A 20,364-nucleotide genomic window follows, 5' to 3' on the forward strand; every position below is an offset into this window, starting at 1 on the left:
CTCCTGAATCTCAGGTGACTAAAACTTAAAGTTTCCCTTATTGATTTACATTCAGTTAGAACAGCCCCGGAGTGGGACTAGACTACATCACCGGGCTGCATAGCAGAGCTAGCTGTGCACAGAATCCCGGCCAGGGATGGAAATGTCAGAGGCAACAGCAGAGCAACTTTTTTGCAGTGCGATTGTCCCTTCTTCCCTCCGCTCAGGAGACAACGTGAAAACCGTAATGCAGCCAGACGGGAGACCACCTGCTCTGAATTTAGGGCTTTGCTGCAATGCATTATCGTCCTGGACCCTTAGATTTCAACATAAAAAAATAATTGCGGCCTTTTGTGTGGCGACGCTCCTAAACTTTGGTCCAAGATGCCGGCGTCTGAGAAGCTGCCGTGACGACGAGAGGAAGAGCGCAGCTTGTTTGGATCACGGAAACTTTCCATAAGCGATCGCCAGAGCCGAGCTCCAAAAGCCGGGAGTCGTGCACACACAGAAATCCCACGCACACACGTTGGGTTTTTTTTTTTCCTGACTGTTTTGTCAGCAGGTCACTTCTTTCAGCGTTTATCACCCACTGAAAGCAATGTGTAGTGCAAAAAAATGCTGCAAAAACCACAGGGATCAGGTTTTTCTGCTAAACCTATCCTCTATAGGACCAAATTGGTGCCAGTTAGATGATAAGACCCTCCAGTAACAGCAGTAGACCTCCGCCTCCGGAAGGTTCCCTACCCCTTCTCCATATTATCTATATGCCTTTAAGAGATGATTTTCTGCTTCCATTTTTAGCATTATGTGAACTCAAATAATGCGACCTCTTGATCCCCGCGCCTCTGCAGCGCAGCAATACACTGGAGCTGGTGAGGATAAGAGGCGGCCAGAGACATTGTGTGCTGGTGAGCGGCAGCTGGAGTGTGTCATCACACAGCTGTGTGCACAAGGAACGGCCACAGCGCCGCACGTGACCTCAGCGCAGCCCGGGGACGAGACCTCCACAATGCAGGGTGAGGGGACACAGGGATCACGATGGGGGAATGACACCAAGGACAGAAGCTGCTGCACCAGGGGGTCGTAGCCAGCAAGGGTGGGGGGGGGTGATGGACCCAGCAAGAGTGGGGGGGGTGATGGACCCAGCAAGAGTGGGGGGGGGGGTGATGGACCCAGCAAAGGGGGAGGGGGTGGTGATGGACCCAGCAAAGGGGGAGGGGTGGTGATGGACCCAGCAAGGGTGGGAGGGGTGGTGATGGACCCAGCAAGGGGAGGGGGGGGGTGATGGACCCAGCAAAGGGGGGGGGGGGTGATGGACCCAGCAAAGGGGGGGGTGATGGACCCAGCAAAGGGGGGGGGGGGAGGGGGTGATGGACCCGGCAAAGGGGGGGGAGGGGGGATGATGGACCCAGCAAAGGGGGGGGGGGGAGGGGGGGGGACCCAGCAAAGGGGGGGGGGAGGGGGGGTGGACCTAGCAAAGGGGGAAGGGAGGGAGGATGGACCCAGCAAAGGGGGAGGGGAGGGAGGAGGATGGACCCAGCAAGGGGAGGGGGGGGGGGTGATGGACCCAGCAAGGGGAGGGGGGGGGGGTGGTGATGGACCCAGCAAAGGGGGGGGGGTGATGGACCCAGCAAAGGGGGGGGGGGGAGGGGGTGATGGACCCGGCAAAGGGGGGGGAGGGGGGGTGGACCCAGCAAAGGGGGAAGGGAGGGAGGATGGACCCAGCAAAGGGGGAGGGGAGGGAGGAGGATGGACCCAGCAAAGGGGGAGGGGGGAGAGAGGGGGGTGGACCCAGCAAAGGGGGAAGGGAGGGAGGATGGACCCAGCAAAGGGGGAGGGGAGGGGGGATGATGGACCCAGCAAAGGGGGGGGGAGGGGGGGGTGGACCCAGCAAAGGGGGAAGGGAGGGAGGATGGACCCAGCAAAGGGGGAGGGGAGGGAGGAGGATGGACCCAGCAAAGGGGGAGGGGGGGGAGGGGAGGATGGACCCAGCAAAGGGGGAGGGGGGGGAGGGGAGGATGGACCCAGCAAAGGGGGAGGGGGGGGAGGGGAGGATGGACCCAGCAAAGGGGGAGGGGGGTGATGGACCCAGCAAAGGGGGAGAGGGGTGATGGACCCAGCAAGGGGGAGAGGGGGGGTGATGGACCCAGCAAGAAGGAGGGGGGGTGGGCCCAGCAAGGGGGAGGGGGGGGGGGTGGACCCAGCAAGGGGAAGGGGGGGGGGGGGGATCCAGCAAGGGGGGGGGGGGTTGACCCAGCAAGGAGGGAGGGGGTGGACCCAGCAAGGGGGGAGTGGGGTGGACCCAGCAAGGGGGGAGTGGGGTGGACCCAGCAAGGGGGAGTACCACTTTCTGAGGTTCAAAAATGGCAGAAACAATGAAGCAGCTTATAGGCAGGACTGAGAGCAGCGGAACAGCGTGGTAACCTGGGTAGATGGTCGACACCCCGCACCACTTGCCGCCATCTTCAGGTGTGCAACGTGCGACGCCGTCCATAAATCCTCGGCTTCAAGAACACCAGCGATTCGCATTTCACAAATGATCCGATTCTGTCCACTCAGCGCACGACCGGATCCAGGAATCTGTGTCCAGTCACAAAGAACAGAATGGATGGACAATGACTGCACTAAACCAAACCGGGAGGGGAAGGACCTGCAGCTGGTGATAATCTCACACCGGACCCTCTACTGAGCGGATACCTGTCATCAGAGGGTACGGCTGAGGTCAGGGGTCAGCAGCCTTTGCTACTCCAGCTGTGGTGGTACTACAACTACCAGCATGCTTGGTGATGTCATATCACAATTGCTGAAGTGCTGCAGGGGGCTCCCCAGCAGAGGACGGCCGCTGCCCTCCCCGGCACAGAGGACGGCCGCCGCCCGGCTCCTTCATTCCTGCTGCCGGGAGTCGATTGTCATCACCGCGGTCGTCTGGCTCCGTCAATGTGAGAAGGACGCAGCTGTTGGCAGATGAGCCCCATGTGCCCGTCCTGGACACTCGTCAGCCTTTCGCACGGCGTACTCTCGCTTTAATTGCCCTTTGATCATTTTTCGCCTCTTGTTTGCCTATCGAGGTACGATCCAGATGCCCCATTAAAACGTCTCCGGGCCGGTCGGCACGTGAGATTTGGCTACGACTCATGTGCTTTCCATCATGCTCTGTATCTAACACTTGTGATAGGCAGCGGACGTCGCAGCGGAAACTCGACTCGTGCCGGAGCGGCTCGTGTTACCGCTAATAGGACGTAATTGTTCTGGGTTTATGGGAACAGGCAGAGCGTCCGAGTAACTGCAGGATAATAGGAAACCTGTGTGCGGGGTCCGCTGGGAGGAATAATCTGCAGCAGAGGGGTCACTCCAGCCCCAAAGCACGGAGTGGAGGCAGAGGTGTCTTACCCTGGGTCCGTTATCACTTCTGAGGATTTATGGTCCAACATATGGGACCAATATTTGGGGGCTTTTATGTTCACGAAATGGCACCGACAGGAGGGTGTAGCAGAGGAACGGGAAACATGGAGGAACAAAATCAAAGAGCCCCATTCCCTCCAGGTAGTAACATAGGACACCAAAGAAGGATGCGCACAAAAACCCAGTGCCAAAGCCTAAGTGGCAGTCCAAGAGCCACCGGACAAACCCGATCCGTACAGCGCAGTCTGCACAGTCCGCGGAGCAGTCACCAGATGAGCCAAGAGCCACCGGACAAACCCGATCCGTACAGCACAGTCTGCACAGCCCGCGGAGCAGTCACCGGATGAGCCAAGAGCCACCGGACAAACCCGATCCGTACAGCACAGTCTGCACAGTCCGCGGAGCAGTCACCGGATGAGCCAAGAGCCACCGGACAAACCCGATCCGTACAGCACAGTCTGCACAGCCCACGGAGCAGTCACCGGATGAGCCAAGAGCCACCGGACAAACCCGATCCGTACAGCACAGTCTGCACAGCCCACGGAGCAGTCACCGGATGAGCCAAGAGCCACCGGACAAACCCGATCCGTACAGCACAGTCTGCACAGTCCGCGGAGCAGTCACCGGATGAGCCAAGAGCCACCGGACAAACCCGATACGTACAGCACAGTCTGCACAGTCCGCGGAGCAGTCACCGGATGAGCCAAGAGCCACCGGACAAACCCGATACGTACAGCACAGTCTGCACAGCCCGCGGAGCAGTCACCGGATGAGCCAAGAGCCACCGGACAAACCCGATACGTACAGCACAGTCTGCACAGTCCACGGAGCAGTCACCGGATGAGCCAAGAGCCACCGGACAAACCCGATACGTACAGCACAGTCTGCACAGTCCGCGGAGCAGTCACCGGATGAGCCAAGAGCCACCGGACAAACCCGATCCGTACAGCACAGTCTGCACAGCCCGCGGAGCAGTCACCGGATGAGCCAAGAGCCACCAGACAAACCCGATACGTACAGCACAGTCTGCACAGCCCGCGGAGCAGTCACCGGATGAGCCAAGAGCCACCGGACAAACCCGATCCGTACAGCACAGTCTGCACAGTCCGCGGAGCAGTCACCGGATGAGCCCAGAGCCACCGGACAAACCCGATACGTACAGCGCAGTCTGCACAGCCCGCGGAGCAGTCAACGGATGAGCCAGGAGCCACCGGACAAACCCGATCCGTACAGCACAGTCTGCACAGTCCGCGGAGCAGTCACCGGATGAGCCAAGAGCCACCGGACAAACCCGATACATACAGCACAGTCTGCACAGCCCGCGGAGCAGTCACCGGATGAGCCCAGAGCCACCGGACAAACCCGATACGTACAGCGCAGTCTGCACAGCCCGCGGAGCAGTCAACGGATGAGCCAGGAGCCACCGGACAAACCCGATCCGTACAGCACAGTCTGCACAGCCCGCGGAGCAGTCACCGGATGAGCCAAGAGCCACCGGACAAACCCGATCCGTACAGCACAGTCTGCACAGCCCGCGGAGCAGTCACCGGATGAGCCAAGAGCCACCGGACAAACCCGATCCGTACAGCACAGCCTGCACAGCAGTCACCGGTTGAGCCAGGAGCCACCGGACAAACCCGATACGTACAGCACAGTCTGCACAGCCCGCGGAGCAGTCAACGGATGAGCCAAGAGCCACCGGACAAACCCGATCCGTACAGCGCAGTCTGCACAGTCCGCGGAGCAGTCAACGGATGAGCCAAGAGCCACCGGACAAACCCGATCCGTACAGCGCAGTCTGCACAGTCCGCGGAGCAGTCAACGGATGAGCCAAGAGCCACCGAACAAACCCGATCCGTACAGCGCAGTCTGCACAGCCCGCGGAGCAGTCAACGGATGAGCCAGGAGCCACCGGACAAACCCGATCCGTACAGCACAGTCTGCACAGCCCGCGGAGCAGTCACCGGATGAGCCAGGAGCCACCGGACAAACCCGATCCGTACAGCACAGCCTGCACAGCCCGCAGAGCAGTCACCGGATGAGCCAAGAGCCACCGGACAAACCCGATCCGTACAGCACAGCCTGCACAGCCCGCGGAGCAGTCACCGGATGAGCCAGGAGCCACCGGACAAACCCGATACGTACAGCACAGTCTGCACAGCCCGCGGAGCAGTCACCGGATGAGCCAGGAGGCACCAGACAAACCCGATACGTACAGCACAGTCTGCACAGCCCGCGGAGCAGTCACCGGATGAGCCAGGAGGCACCGGACAAACCCGATCCGTACAGCACAGTCTGCACAGCCCGCGGAGCAGTCACCGGATGAGCCAAGAGCCACCGGACAAACCCGATCCGTACAGCACAGCAGTCACCGGTTGAGCCAGGAGCCACCGGACAAACCCGATACGTACAGCACAGTCTGCACAGCCCGCGGAGCAGTCAACGGATGAGCCAAGAGCCACCGGACAAACCCGATCCGTACAGCGCAGTCTGCACAGTCCGCGGAGCAGTCAACGGATGAGCCAAGAGCCACCGGACAAACCCGATCCGTACAGCGCAGTCTGCACAGTCCGCGGAGCAGTCAACGGATGAGCCAAGAGCCACCGGACAAACCCGATCCGTACAGCACAGTCTGCACAGCCCGCGGAGCAGTCACCGGATGAGCCAAGAGCCACCGGACAAACCCGATCCGTACAGCACAGTCTGCACAGTCCGCGGAGCAGTCACCGGATGAGCCAGGAGGCACCGGACAAACCCGATCCGTACAGCACAGTCTGCACAGCCCGCGGAGCAGTCACCGGATGAGCCAAGAGCCACCGGACAAACCCGATCCGTACAGCACAGCAGTCACCGGTTGAGCCAGGAGCCACCGGACAAACCCGATACGTACAGCACAGTCTGCACAGCCCGCGGAGCAGTCAACGGATGAGCCAAGAGCCACCGGACAAACCCGATCCGTACAGCGCAGTCTGCACAGTCCGCGGAGCAGTCAACGGATGAGCCAAGAGCCACCGGACAAACCCGATCCGTACAGCGCAGTCTGCACAGTCCGCGGAGCAGTCAACGGATGAGCCAAGAGCCACCGGACAAACCCGATCCGTACAGCACAGTCTGCACAGCCCGCGGAGCAGTCACCGGATGAGCCAAGAGCCACCGGACAAACCCGATCCGTACAGCACAGTCTGCACAGTCCGCGGAGCAGTCACCGGATGAGCCAAGAGCCACCGGACAAACCCGATACGTACAGCACAGTCTGCACAGTCCGCGGAGCAGTCACCGGATGAGCCAAGAGCCACCGGACAAACCCGATACGTACAGCACAGTCTGCACAGCCCGTGGAGCAGTCACCGGATGAGCCAAGAGCCACCGGACAAACCCGATCCGTACAGCACAGTCTGCACAGCCCGCGGAGCAGTCACCGGATGAGCCAAGAGCCACCGGACAAACCCGATCCGTACAGCACAGTCTGCACAGTCCGCGGAGCAGTCACCGGATGAGCCAAGAGCCACCGGACAAACCCGATACATACAGCACAGTCTGCACAGCCCGCGGAGCAGTCACCGGATGAGCCCAGAGCCACCGGACAAACCCGATACGTACAGCGCAGTCTGCACAGCCCGCGGAGCAGTCAACGGATGAGCCAGGAGCCACCGGACAAACCCGATCCGTACAGCACAGTCTGCACAGCCCGCGGAGCAGTCACCGGATGAGCCAAGAGCCACCGGACAAACCCGATCCGTACAGCACAGTCTGCACAGCCCGCGGAGCAGTCACCGGATGAGCCAAGAGCCACCGGACAAACCCGATCCGTACAGCACAGCCTGCACAGCAGTCACCGGTTGAGCCAGGAGCCACCGGACAAACCCGATACGTACAGCACAGTCTGCACAGCCCGCGGAGCAGTCAACGGATGAGCCAAGAGCCACCGGACAAACCCGATCCGTACAGCGCAGTCTGCACAGTCCGCGGAGCAGTCAACGGATGAGCCAAGAGCCACCGGACAAACCCGATCCGTACAGCGCAGTCTGCACAGTCCGCGGAGCAGTCAACGGATGAGCCAAGAGCCACCGAACAAACCCGATCCGTACAGCGCAGTCTGCACAGCCCGCGGAGCAGTCAACGGATGAGCCAGGAGCCACCGGACAAACCCGATCCGTACAGCACAGTCTGCACAGCCCGCGGAGCAGTCACCGGATGAGCCAGGAGCCACCGGACAAACCCGATCCGTACAGCACAGCCTGCACAGCCCGCAGAGCAGTCACCGGATGAGCCAAGAGCCACCGGACAAACCCGATCCGTACAGCACAGCCTGCACAGCCCGCGGAGCAGTCACCGGATGAGCCAGGAGCCACCGGACAAACCCGATACGTACAGCACAGTCTGCACAGCCCGCGGAGCAGTCACCGGATGAGCCAGGAGGCACCAGACAAACCCGATACGTACAGCACAGTCTGCACAGCCCGCGGAGCAGTCACCGGATGAGCCAGGAGGCACCGGACAAACCCGATCCGTACAGCACAGTCTGCACAGCCCGCGGAGCAGTCACCGGATGAGCCAAGAGCCACCGGACAAACCCGATCCGTACAGCACAGCCTGCACAGCCCGCGGAGCAGTCACCGGATGAGCCAGGAGCCACCGGACAAACCCGATACGTACAGCACAGTCTGCACAGCCCGCGGAGCAGTCACCGGATGAGCCAGGAGGCACCAGACAAACCCGATACGTACAGCACAGTCTGCACAGCCCGCGGAGCAGTCACCGGATGAGCCAGGAGGCACCGGACAAACCCGATCCGTACAGCGCAGTCTGCACAGCCCGCGGAGCAGTCACCGGATGAGCCAAGAGCCACCGGACAAACCCGATCCGTACAGCACAGTCTGCACAGCCCGCGGAGCAGTCACCGGATGAGCCAAGAGCCACCGGACAAACCCGATACGTACAGCACAGTCTGCACAGCCCGCGGAGCAGTCACCGGATGAGCCAGGAGGCACCGGACAAACCCGATCCGTACAGCGCAGTCTGCACAGCCCGCGGAGCAGTCACCGGATGAGCCAAGAGCCACCGGACAAACCCGATCCGTACAGCACAGTCTGCACAGCCCGCGGAGCAGTCACCGGATGAGCCAAGAGCCACCGGACAAACCCGATCCGTACAGCACAGCCTGCACAGCAGTCACCGGATGAGCCAGGAGCCACCGGACAAACCCGATCCGTACAGCACAGTCTGCACAGCCCGCGGAGCAGTCACCGGATGAGCCAAGAGCCACCAGACAAACCCGATCCGTACAGCGCAGTCTGCACAGCCCGCGGAGCAGTCACCGGATGAGCCAGGAGGCACCGGACAAACCCGATCCGTACAGCGCAGTCTGCACAGCCCGCGGAGCAGTCACCGGATGAGCCAAGAGCCACCGGACAAACCCGATCCGTACAGCACAGTCTGCACAGCCCGCGGAGCAGTCACCGGATGAGCCAAGAGCCACCAGACAAACCCGATCCGTACAGCGCAGTCTGCACAGTCCGCGGAGCAGTCACCGGATGAGCCAAGAGCCACCAGACAAACCCGATCCGTACAGCGCAGTCTGCACAGCCCGCGGAGCAGTCACCGGATGAGCCAGGAGCCACCGGACAAACCCGATCCGTACAGCGCAGGGTGCTCTGGGCTGGTGCTGGATTTTGTACGGGGCCCCGTTATTTCCCGCAGAGCAGTCATCTTACCTTTCTGCTACTGGTTTCGCGATACGTTCAAATATGGCTTCCTGCTTTGTTTCTTGGTCGAAAGTCTCTTGAAACCTGCAAAATATCCAAGAATTAGGAACTTTTAGCACCTCTGAGTGTGAAACAGAGCTCGATTCATAACCCCAATGTTTCTGTAAAGAAACCCCCCAGCTCATAAACCGAGCACAGAATGAAACAAAGCCCCCCAGTGTTCAGCCGAAGAGCCGGCTCCTACTATTGTCAGTAAATTGATGGCTGAGATTAGTTCTGGGCAGTAAAATCGTATTAATGTGGCATTTATATTGTTGGGGGGCCGAGCCGCGCTGAGCCAGGTGCATAGACGGCCCCTACTGCTGGGTGTGTACAGCGTCTAACGGAGCAGGCCGAGGAAATGAAACACATGGACGGGGGGGGGGGGGGGGGGGGGAATAGAAACCGACCATGGGCCTGAATATAAGAGGGGAGGGGAACTGGCTCAGAATATAAGGGGAGAGGGGCCACCGGCTCAGAATATAAGAGGGGCCACCGGCTCAGAATATAAGAGGGGATGGGGCCACAGGCTCAGAATATAAGAGGGGCCACCGGCTCAGAATATAAGAGGGGCCACCGGCTCAGAATATAAGAGGGGCCACCAGCTCAGAATATAAGAGGGGATGGGGCCACCGGCTCAGAACATAAGAGGGGATGGGGCCACCGGCTCAGAACATAAGAGGGGATGGGGCCACCGGCTCAGAATATAAGAGGGGATGGGGCCACAGGCTCAGAACATAAGAGGGGATGGGGCCACCGGCTCAGAACATAAGAGGGGATGGGGCCACCGGCTCAGAACATAAGAGGGGATGGGGCCACCGGCTCAGAACATAAGAGGGGATGGGGCCACCGGCTCAGAACATAAGAGGGGATGGGGCCACCGGCTCAGAACATAAGAGGGGATGGGGCCACCGGCTCAGAACATAAGAGGGGATGGGGCCACCGGCTCCGAATATAAGAGGGGATGGGGCCACCGGCTCCGAATATGAGGGGCCACCGGCTCAGAATATAAGAGGGGCCACCGGCTCAGAATATAAGAGGGGATGGGGCCACCGGCTCAGAATATAAGAGGGGCCACCGGCTCAGAATATAAGAGGGGATGGGGCCACCGGCTCAGAACATAAGAGGGGATGGGGCCACCGGCTCAGAATATAAGAGGGGATGGGGCCACCGGCTCAGAATATGAGAGGAGCGGGGGGCACCTGCTCAGAATATGAGAGGAGCGGGGGGCACCTGCTCAGAATATGAGAGGAGCGGGGGGCACCTGCTCAGAATATGAGAGGAGCGGGGGGCACCTGCTCAGAATATGAGAGGAGCGGGGGGGCACATACTTCACCCAGGAGGAAAGTCCACAGCTCTCAGCGCACAGGACGGCAGGGAGGCCCTGGGTGGTGACTGAACTCATGGAGCCGTCCCTCTAGGTCTATGTGAGGTGGGGGCTCAATACATTCATAGAGAGAATCCTGGTGGGCTACGGAGGTGCAGAGATTCATGGAGATATCCATCATGGTCTAGGGTAACGTAAATATATTCATATGGAGATATCCCTGGTGGTCTATGGTGGTGAATACATCCATGGAGATATCATTAATGACCTGGGATGGTGCATAGACTTGTGGGGACTATCGTGGTGGTCTTGATTGGAAAATGTCCATATACCTGTGTATTGCGTCTGATGGGTGGTCTCTTGTTATGATAACAGGCCATAAACTAACTCTTTAAATAAAAGTAAACAGATCGTACCGGAACTTATAACTCTCCCGCTTATTATTGACAAATCCGTCTGCCAGGTCCCGGGGGACGATGATCTCCAGGGAGGAAGCTGCAGGGTCTTCATTATTAACGGAATAGATCTATACAGAGGACACAGAGGAGGTCAGCAGAGACCAATACAGAGAGGACACAGAGGAGGTCAGCAGAGACCAATACAGAGAAGACACAGAGGAGGTCAGCAGAGACCAATACAGAGAAGACACAGAGGAGGTCAGCAGAGACCAATACAGAGAGGACACAGAGGAGGTCAGCAGAGACCAATACAGAGAGGACACAGAGGAGGTCAGCAGAGACCAATACAGAGAAGACACAGAGGAGGTCAGCAGAGACCAATACAGAGAGGACACAGAGGAGGTCAGCAGAGACCTATACAGAGAGGACACAGAGGAGGTCAGCAGAGACCTATACAGAGAGGACACAGAGGAGGTCAGCAGAGACCAATACAGAGAGGACACAGAGGAGGACAGCAGAGACCAATACAGAGAGGACACAGAGGAGGTCAGCAGAGACCAATACAGAGAGGACACAGAGGAGGTCAGCAGAGACCAATACAGAGAAGACACAGAGGAGGACAGCAGAGACCAATACAGAGAGGACACAGAGGAGGTCAGCAGAGACCAATACAGAGAGGACACAGAGGAGGTCAGCAGAGACCAATACAGAGAAGACACAGAGGAGGTCAGCAGAGACCAATACAGAGAAGACACAGAGGAGGTCAGCAGAGACCAATACAGAGAAGACACAGAGGAGGTCAGCAGAGACCAATACAGAGAGGACACAGAGGAGGTCAGCAGAGACCAATACAGAGAGGACACAGAGGAGGACAGCAGAGACCAATACAGAGAGGACACAGAGGAGGTCAGCAGAGACCAATACAGAGAGGACACAGAGGAGGTCAGCAGAGACCAATACAGAGAGGACACAGAGGAGGTCAGCAGAGACCAATACAGAGAGGACACAGAGGAGGTCAGCAGAGACCAATACAGAGAGGACACAGAGGAGGTCAGCAGAGACCAATACAGAGAGGACACAGAGGAGGTCAGCAGAGACCAATACAGAGAGGACACAGAGGAGGTCAGCAGAGACCAATACAGAGAGGACACAGAGGAGGTCAGCAGAGACCAATACAGAGAGGACACAGAGGAGGTCAGCAGAGACCAATACAGAGAGGACACAGAGGAGGTCAGCAGAGACCAATACAGAGAGGACACAGAGGAGGTCAGCAGAGACCAATACAGAGAGGACACAGAGGAGGTCAGCAGAGACCAATACAGAGAGGACACAGAGGAGGTCAGCAGAGACCAATACAGAGAGGACACAGAGGAGGTCAGCAGAGACCAATACAGAGAAGACACAGAGGAGGTCAGCAGAGACCAATACAGAGAGGACACAGAGGTCAGCAGAGACCAATACAGAGAGGACACAGAGGAGGACAGCAGAGACCAATACAGAGAGGACACAGAGGAGGTCAGCAGAGACCAATACAGAGAAGACACAGAGGAGGTCAGCAGAGACCAATACAGAGAGGACACAGAGGAGGTCAGCAGAGACTAATACAGAGAAGACACAGAGGAGGTCAGCAGAGACTAATACAGAGAAGACACAGAGGAGGTCAGCAGAGACCAATACAGAGAGGACACAGAGGAGGTCAGCAGAGACTATTACAGAGAAGACACAGAGGAGGTCAGCAGAGACCAATACAGAGAAGACACAGAGGAGGTCAGCAGAGACCAATACAGAGAAGACACAGAGGAGGTCAGCAGAGACTAATACAGAGAGGATACAGAGGAGGTCAGCAGAGACTAATACAGAGAGGACACAGAGGAGGTCAGCAGAGACTAATACGGAGAGGACACAGAGGAGGTCAGCAGAGACTAATACGGAGAGGACACAGAGGAGGTCAGCAGAGACTAATACAGAGAGGACACAGAGGCGGTCAGCAGAGACTAATACAGAGAGGACACAGAGGAGGTCAGCAGAAACCAATACAGAGAGGACACAGAGGAGGTCAGCAGAGACCAATACAGAGAGGACACAGAGGAGGTCAGCAGAGACCAATACAGAGAGGACACAGAGGAGGTCAGCAGAGACCAATACAGAGAGGACACAGAGAAGGTCAGCAGCAGAGACCATTACAGAGAGGACACAGAGGAGGACAGCAGAGACCAATACAGAGAGGACACAGAGGAGGTCAGCAGAGACCAATACAGAGAAGACACAGAGGAGGTCAGCAGAGACCAATACAGAGAGGACACAGAGGAGGTCAGCAGAGACCAATACAGAGAGGACACAGAGGAGGTCAGCAGAGACCAATACAGAGAGGACACATAGGAGGTCAGCAGAGACCAATACAGAGAGGACACAGAGGAGGTCAGCAGAGACCAATACAGAGAGGACACAGAGGAGGTCAGCAGAGACCAATACAGAGAGGACACAGAGGAGGACAGCAGAGACTAATACAGAGAGGACACAGAGGAGGACAGCAGAGACTAATACAGAGAGGACACAGAGGAGGACAGCAGAGACTAATACAGAGAGGACACAGAGGAGGTCAGCAGAGACCAATACAGAGAGGACACAGAGGAGGTCACAAGAGACTAATACAGAGAGGACACAGAGGAGGTCAGCAGAAACCAATACAGAGAGGACACAGAGGAGGTCAGCAGAGACCAATACAGAGAGGACACAGAGGAGGTCAGCAGAGACCAATACAGAGAGGACACAGAGGAGGACAGCAGAGACCAATACAGAGAGGACACAGAGGAGGTCAGCAGAGACCAATACAGAGAAGACACAGAGGAGGTCAGCAGAGACCAATACAGAGAAGACACAGAGGAGGTCAGCAGAGACCAATACAGAGAGGACACAGAGGAGGTCAGCAGAGACCAATACAGAGAAGACACAGAGGAGGTCAGCAGAGACCAATACAGAGAGGACACAGAGGAGGTCAGCAGAGACCAATACAGAGAGGACACAGAGGAGGTCAGCAGAGACCAATACAGAGAGGACACAGAGGAGGTCAGCAGAGACTAATACAGAGAGGACACAGAGGAGGTCAGCAGAGACTAATACAGAGAGGACACAGAGGAGGTCAGCAGAGACCAATACAGAGAGGACACAGAGGAGGTCAGCAGAGAACAATACAGAGAAGACACAGAGGAGGTCAGCAGAGACCAATACAGAGAGGACACAGAGGAGGTCAGCAGAGACCAATACAGAGAGGACACAGAGGAGGACAGCAGAGAACAGAACGCCGATGTGCTACGACAACTCTTAGGGCTCATACTCATTTGCGATAAAAACAGATGAGTGTAATCTGATAAAAAAATCGGATTGCACTCGGATGTTAATCTATGAGCGACATCTCATCTGCGATTTTTTTCTCAGCTGAAATCGGACTGAGAAAAAAAATAACAGCATGGTGCGTATTGCTGCGTATCTATGACGAGACTAACGTCAATGGGTGCGAGAAAAAAATAATTGCACGGCACTCGACCCATGGGAGTGCCGTCTGATTTTTATGCACCCGTCTCCTTGAAACCCGACAATTCATCAGCCGCATACAGTTACAATAGAGCGGTACCCGACAATATAGAATAGAGAGAATACCTATACATACATACATAGTGTGATAGAAAGATGTCATGGACATATAGAATTAGTACAGTGACTGTGTAGTTTACTGTATATTTATTTTAGCATTAAATTATTACATTTCTGAAAAAAATGGCGTGGGGGTCCCCCGTAATCTTATTAACCAGCAGAGGGAAAGCGGACAGCTGGGGCAGATGTTTATAGCCTCGGAAGGGGGTAATACCCATGGAGATTCCCAGGCGGTGAGAACTTTCCCGCGCCGCGCGCTGACTTCATTGAGATGATCGGATTTCATTGGATATTAACTCCGATGACCTTTCCCACACTCACAGTGATGTCAATGAGGTGAACAGTGTTCATTGGATATGAACCCCGCTCAACTTTATCACGTCACTGCGAGACACAGAGGTGCGCAAGCACGAGCTCCTCAGTATCTCTGCAGGATGGCAGGCTGGATGGTCGCATCAAGCTACTATGCAGCCTGCCATCTATATGTAGCAGAGTTAGACCTGTCGCGGGACACATGGATTATTTTATTCACGTTGGAGAGGTGAGGATAAAGTTGCTTTTATTATTTTATTTTTATTGCAGGTGACATGGGCTTCAATAAAATGGGAAGTAAGTATTTATTTTACTCACTTATATAGCGCCATTAATTCCACAGCGCTTTACAGATATTATGGGCACTGTCCCCATTGGGGTATGTCTGTGGAGTGTGGGAGGAAACCGGAGAACCCGGAGGAAAACCACGCAAACACGGGGAGAACATGCAAACTCCTTCCAGATGTTGTCCTTGGTGGGATTTGAACCCAGGACGTCAGCGCTGCAAAGCTGTAGTGCTAGAAGGCTTTTCGTTTAAAAATTTAGAGTTATTATTATTTTATTCTGGGTGTGGGCGTTTTACTTCACTATTTGACTATGGGGTTAGTAATGGGGGCATCTTATAGCCGTCTCTTCATTACTAACCTCTGGGCTTGATGTCAGCTGCCAATACGAAGCTGACATCAACCCCAGCCCTATTAGACCACGTGCCACCACCACAGGTCAAGTGGGAAGAGTGGAGGCTAAATGCCAGAATTGGTGCATCTTATGGGTATTAAGAGCTGATGTTTGTAGAATGGGAGGGGGCCAATAGTCATGACCCCGTCCTAGGCTATTAATATCAGCCCCCAGCTGTCTGCCTAGCTTTGCTGGTTGTTAAAACAGGGGCACCCCACATCAATTTTTTTTTGGAGTCCCCCATTTTAATAACTAGTAAAGGCTAAGTATACAGCTGTGAGTGAATATTAATAGCATGCAAAACTCCATGGGTATTACCCCCTTCACAGGCTTCAAACATCTGCCCCAGCTGTCTGCTTAACCTCTGCTGGTTAATAACATTACAGGGGACCCCGCGCCATTTTTTATTTTTTTTTTTTTAAATCTTTAACAATAAATGACATGTACAGAAAGCAACACAAGCATAGCACGGGATATAGATCACAATCACAAATTAATTAATTATATATTGTGAGGCAGTGACCGGGATCGTATACGAGGGACGTTATATATCCCCCAGAATGTGTACAGAGACCTATTAAATCCATTGGAGTGCATTGCAGTCACAGACACAGCTGCGGCTGCAATGCAGGAATGAAGGTGAGCAATGACCTGGTCAGGCTATCTGGCTAAGGCAGATTAAGTAAAACTTGGCAGGGCCTTCATTTCTTGGAGGAGGCTACAGGAAGGTAGTGGGGCAGCGTCCTCCCTCCAACCCGGGTTTTCCAGTGGCTCTTGCCACAGGTCCTTTAAAATCCCTGCACTAAGGATTAGTGTTGTTCTATGTTGGAACCTGCTAGGAGCATAGCAGGAAAGCTCAGCAGGATTGAGTGTGGCTGAACCCACGCCTGGGAAGGCTCTGCACATGTCAGGCTCTGAGCGGCCCGGCGCGGCCATTTTCTGTATTTCATGACTATGAAAATTGTACATTCACACTGAAGGCATCAAAACTATGAATTAACACATGTGGAATTATATACTTAACAAAAAAGTGTGAAACAACTGAAAATATGCCTTATATTCTAGGTTCTTCAAAGTAGCCACCTTTTGCTTTGATGACTGCTTTGCACACTCTTGGCATTCTCTTGATGAGCTTCAAGAGGTAGTCACCGGAAATGGTCTTCACTTCACAGGTGTGCCCTGTCAGGTTTAATAAGTGGGATTTCTTGCCTTATAAATGGGGTTGGGACCATCAGTTGTGTTGTGCAGAAGTCTGGTGGATACACAGCTGATAGTCCTACTGAATAGACTGTTAGCTGCTTTTTTCTTGCCATAATACAAATTCTAAGTAAAGAAAAACGAGTGGCCATCATTACTTTAAGAAATGAAGGTCAGTCAGTGCGAAAAATTGGGCAAACTTTGAAGGTGTCCCCAAGGGCAGTTGCAAAAACCATCAAGCGCTACAAAGAAACTGGCTCACATGAGGACCGCCCCAGGAAAGGAAGACCAAGAGTCACCTCTGCTTCTGAGGATAAGTTTATCTGAGTCACCAGCCTCAGAAATCGCAGGTTAACAGCAGCTCAGATTAGAGACCAGGTCAATGCCACACAGAGTTCTAGCAGCAGACACATCTCTTCAACAACTGTTAAGAGGAGATTTGTGCCGCAGGCCTTCATGGTAAAATAGCTGCTAGGAAACCACTGGTAAGGACAGGCAACAAGCAGAAGAGACAAGTTTGGGCTAAAGAACACAAGGAATGGACATTAGACCAGTGGAAATCTGTGCTTTGGTCTGATGAGTCCAAATTTGAGATCTTTGGTTCCAACCACCGTGTCTTTGTGCGACGCAGAAAAGGTGAACGGATGGACTCTACATGCCTGGTTCCCACCGTGAAGCATGGAGGAGGAGGTGTGATGGTGTGGGGGGGCTTTGCTGGTGACACTGTTGGGGATTTATTCAAAATTGAAGGCATACTGAACCAGCATGGCTACCACAGCATCTTGCAGCGGCATGCTATTCCATCCGGTTTGTGTTTAGTTGGACCATCATTTATTTTTCAACAGGACAATGACCCCAAACACACCTCCAGGCTGTGTAAGGGCTATGTGACCAAGAAGGAGAGTGATGGGGGGCTACGCCAGATGACCTGGCCTCCACAGTCACCAGACCTGAACCCAATCGAGATGGTTTGGGGTGAGCTGGACCGCAGAGTGAAGGCAAAAGGGCCAACAAGTGCTAAGCATCTCTGGGAACTCCTTCAAGATTGTTGGAAGACCATTTCCGGTGACTACCTCTTGAAGCTCATCAAGAGAATGCCAAGAGTGTGCAAAGCCGTCATCAAAGCAAAAGGTGGCTACAGTGAAGAACCTAGAATATAAGACATATTTTCAGTTGTTTCACACTTTTTTGTTAAGTATATAATTCCACATGTGGTAATTCATAGTTTTGATGCCTTCAGTGTGAATGTACAATTTTCATAGTCATGAAAATACAGAAAAATCTTTAAATGAGAAGGTGTGTCCAAACTTTTGGTCTGTATATGTATATATATATCTATCTCCATCTGTATTTATGTGTGTATGCATATACACACTGCTCAAAAAAATAAAGGGAACACTTAAACAAGAGAATATAACTCCAAGTAAATCAATCTTCTGTGAAATCAAACTGTCCACTTAGGAAGCAGCAATGATTGACAATCAATCTCACATGCTGATGTGCAAATGGAATAGACAATAGATGGAAACTTGTGATAAAAACAAAAAAAATGAAACTTTTGAGACTAAGAAGCCGCTGAGGAGTCAGTGATAAGAGTCACCCTGGCCCCCCCCTCCTCCGCTCTCACCCCGGTCCCCCCCTCCTCCGCTCTCACCCCGGTCCCCCCCTCCTCCGCTCTCACCCCGGCCCCCCACTCCCTCCCTCCCTCCGCTCTCACCCCGGTCCCCCCCCCTCCTCCGCTCTCACCCCGGTCGTCGTCCCCCCCTCCTCCGCTCTCACCCCGGTCGTCGTCCCCCCCCTCCTCCGCTCTCACCCCGGTCCCCCCCCCTCCTCCGCTCTCACCCCGGTCCCCCCCCCTCCTCCGCTCTCACCCCGGTCCCCCCCCCCTCCTCCGCTCTCACCCCCTCCTCCGCTCTCACCCCGGTCCACCCCCCCTCCTCCGCTCTCACCCCGGTCGTCCCCCCCCTTCTCCACTCTCACCCCGGTCCCCCCCCCCTCCTCCGCTCTCACCCCGGTCATCCCCCCCTCCTCCGCTCTCACCCCGGTCTCCCCCCCCCTCCTCCGCTCTCACCCCGGCCCCCCCCTCCTCCGCTCTCACCCCGGTCCCCCCTCCTCCGCTCTCACCCCGGCCCCCCCCCTCCCTCCCTCCGCTCTCACCCCGGTCCCCCCCCCTCCTCCGCTCTCACCCCGGTCCCCCCCCCCTCCTCCGCTCTCACCCCGGTCGTCGTCCCCCCCTCCTCCGCTCTCACCCCGGTCGTCGCCCCCCCCTCCTCCGCTCTCACCCAGGTCCCCCCCCCTCCTCCGCTCTCACCCCGGTCCCCCCCCTCCTCCGCTCTCACCCCGGTCGCCCCCCCCCCCTTCTCCACTCTCACCCCGGTGCCCCCCCCTCCTCCGCTCTCACCCCGGTCATCCCCCCCCTCCTCCGCTCTCACCCCGGTCGTCGTCCCCCCCTCCTCCGCTCTCACCCCGGTCGTCGTCCCCCCCCCCTCCTCCGCTCTCACCCCGGTCCCCCCCTCCTCCGCTCTCACCCCGGTCGTCGTCCCCCTCCTCCGCTCTCACCCCGGTCATCCCCCCCCTCCTCCGCTCTCACCCCGGTCATCCCCCCCCTCCTCCGCTCTCACCCCGGTCTCCCCCCCCCCTCCTCCGCTCTCACCCCGGTCTCCCCCCCCCCCTCCTCCGCTCTCACCCCGGTCGTCCCCCCCCTCCTCCGCTCTCACCCCGGTCGTCCCCCCCCTCCTCCGCTCTCACCCCGGTCCCCCCTCCTCCGCTCTCACCCCGGTCGTCCCCCCCTCCGCTCTCACCCCGGTCTCCCCCCCCCCTCCTCCGCTCTCACCCCGGTCTCCCCCCCCCTCCTCCGCTCTCACCCCGGTCTTCCCCCCCCCTCCTCCGCTCTCACCCCGGTCTTCCCCCCCCCTCCTCCGCTCTCACCCCGGTCTTCCCCCCCCTCCTCCGCTCTCACCCCGGTCTCTCCCCCCCTCCTCCGCTCTCACCCCGGTCTCTCCCCCCCCTCCTCCGCTCTCACCCCGGTCTCTCCCCCCCTCCTCCGCTCTCACCCCGGTCTCTCCCCCCCCTTCTCCACTCTCACCCCGGTCTCTCCCCCCCCCTTCTCCACTCTCACCCCGGTCCCCCCCCCCTCCTCCGCTCTCAACCCGGTCGCCCCCCCTCCTCCGCTCTCACCCCCGTCCCGGTCCCCCCCCCTCCTCCGCTCTCACCCCGGCCCCCCCCTCCTCCTCCGCTCTCACCCCGGTCTCCCCCCCCCCTCCTCCTCCTCCGCTCTCACCCCCCCCTCCTCTGCTCTCACCCCGGTCTCCCCCCCCCTCCTCCGCTCTCACCCCGGTCCCCCCCCCCCTCCTCCTCCTCCGCTCTCACCCCGGTCTCCCCCCTCCTCCTCCTCCTCCGCTCTCACCCCGGTCTCCCCCCCCCTTCCTCCGCTCTCACCCCGGTCTCCCCCCCCCTTCCTCCGCTCTCACCCCGGTCTCCCCCCCCCCTTCCTCCGCTCTCACCCCGGTCGCCCCCCCTCCTCCGCTCTCAGCCCGCCCCCCCCCCTCCTCCGCTCTCACCCCGGTCTCCCCCCCCCCCTTCCTCCGCTCTCACCCCGGTCTCCCCCCCCTCCTCCGCTCTCACCCCGGTCTCCCCCCCCCCTTCCTCCGCTCTCACCCTGGTCTCCCCCCCCCTT

General features: G+C 57.1%; 1 protein-coding gene across 2 annotated transcripts in view; it reads right to left on the bottom strand.

Annotated features, from left to right (window-relative positions):
• Positions 1-20,364, bottom strand: part of KIF6 (kinesin family member 6) — a 642,838-nt gene that overhangs the window by 618,699 nt on the left and 3,775 nt on the right. For both annotated transcript variants that reach the window (XM_073671717.1, XM_073671718.1), the window contains exons 2-3: positions 10,869-10,978; positions 9,096-9,170 (exon numbers count right to left, since the gene is read on the bottom strand). In XM_073671717.1, coding sequence (XP_073527818.1) covers positions 9,096-9,170; positions 10,869-10,978 — 185 coding nt within the window. The remainder of the gene's footprint in view (positions 1-9,095; positions 9,171-10,868; positions 10,979-20,364) is intronic.

The sequence above is a fragment of the Phyllobates terribilis genome, unplaced genomic scaffold (assembly GCF_046119375.1).
Source record: "Phyllobates terribilis strain yellow unplaced genomic scaffold, ASM4611937v1 Scaffold_3__8_contigs__length_932513732, whole genome shotgun sequence".
Lineage (NCBI taxonomy): Eukaryota > Metazoa > Chordata > Amphibia > Anura > Dendrobatidae > Phyllobates > Phyllobates terribilis.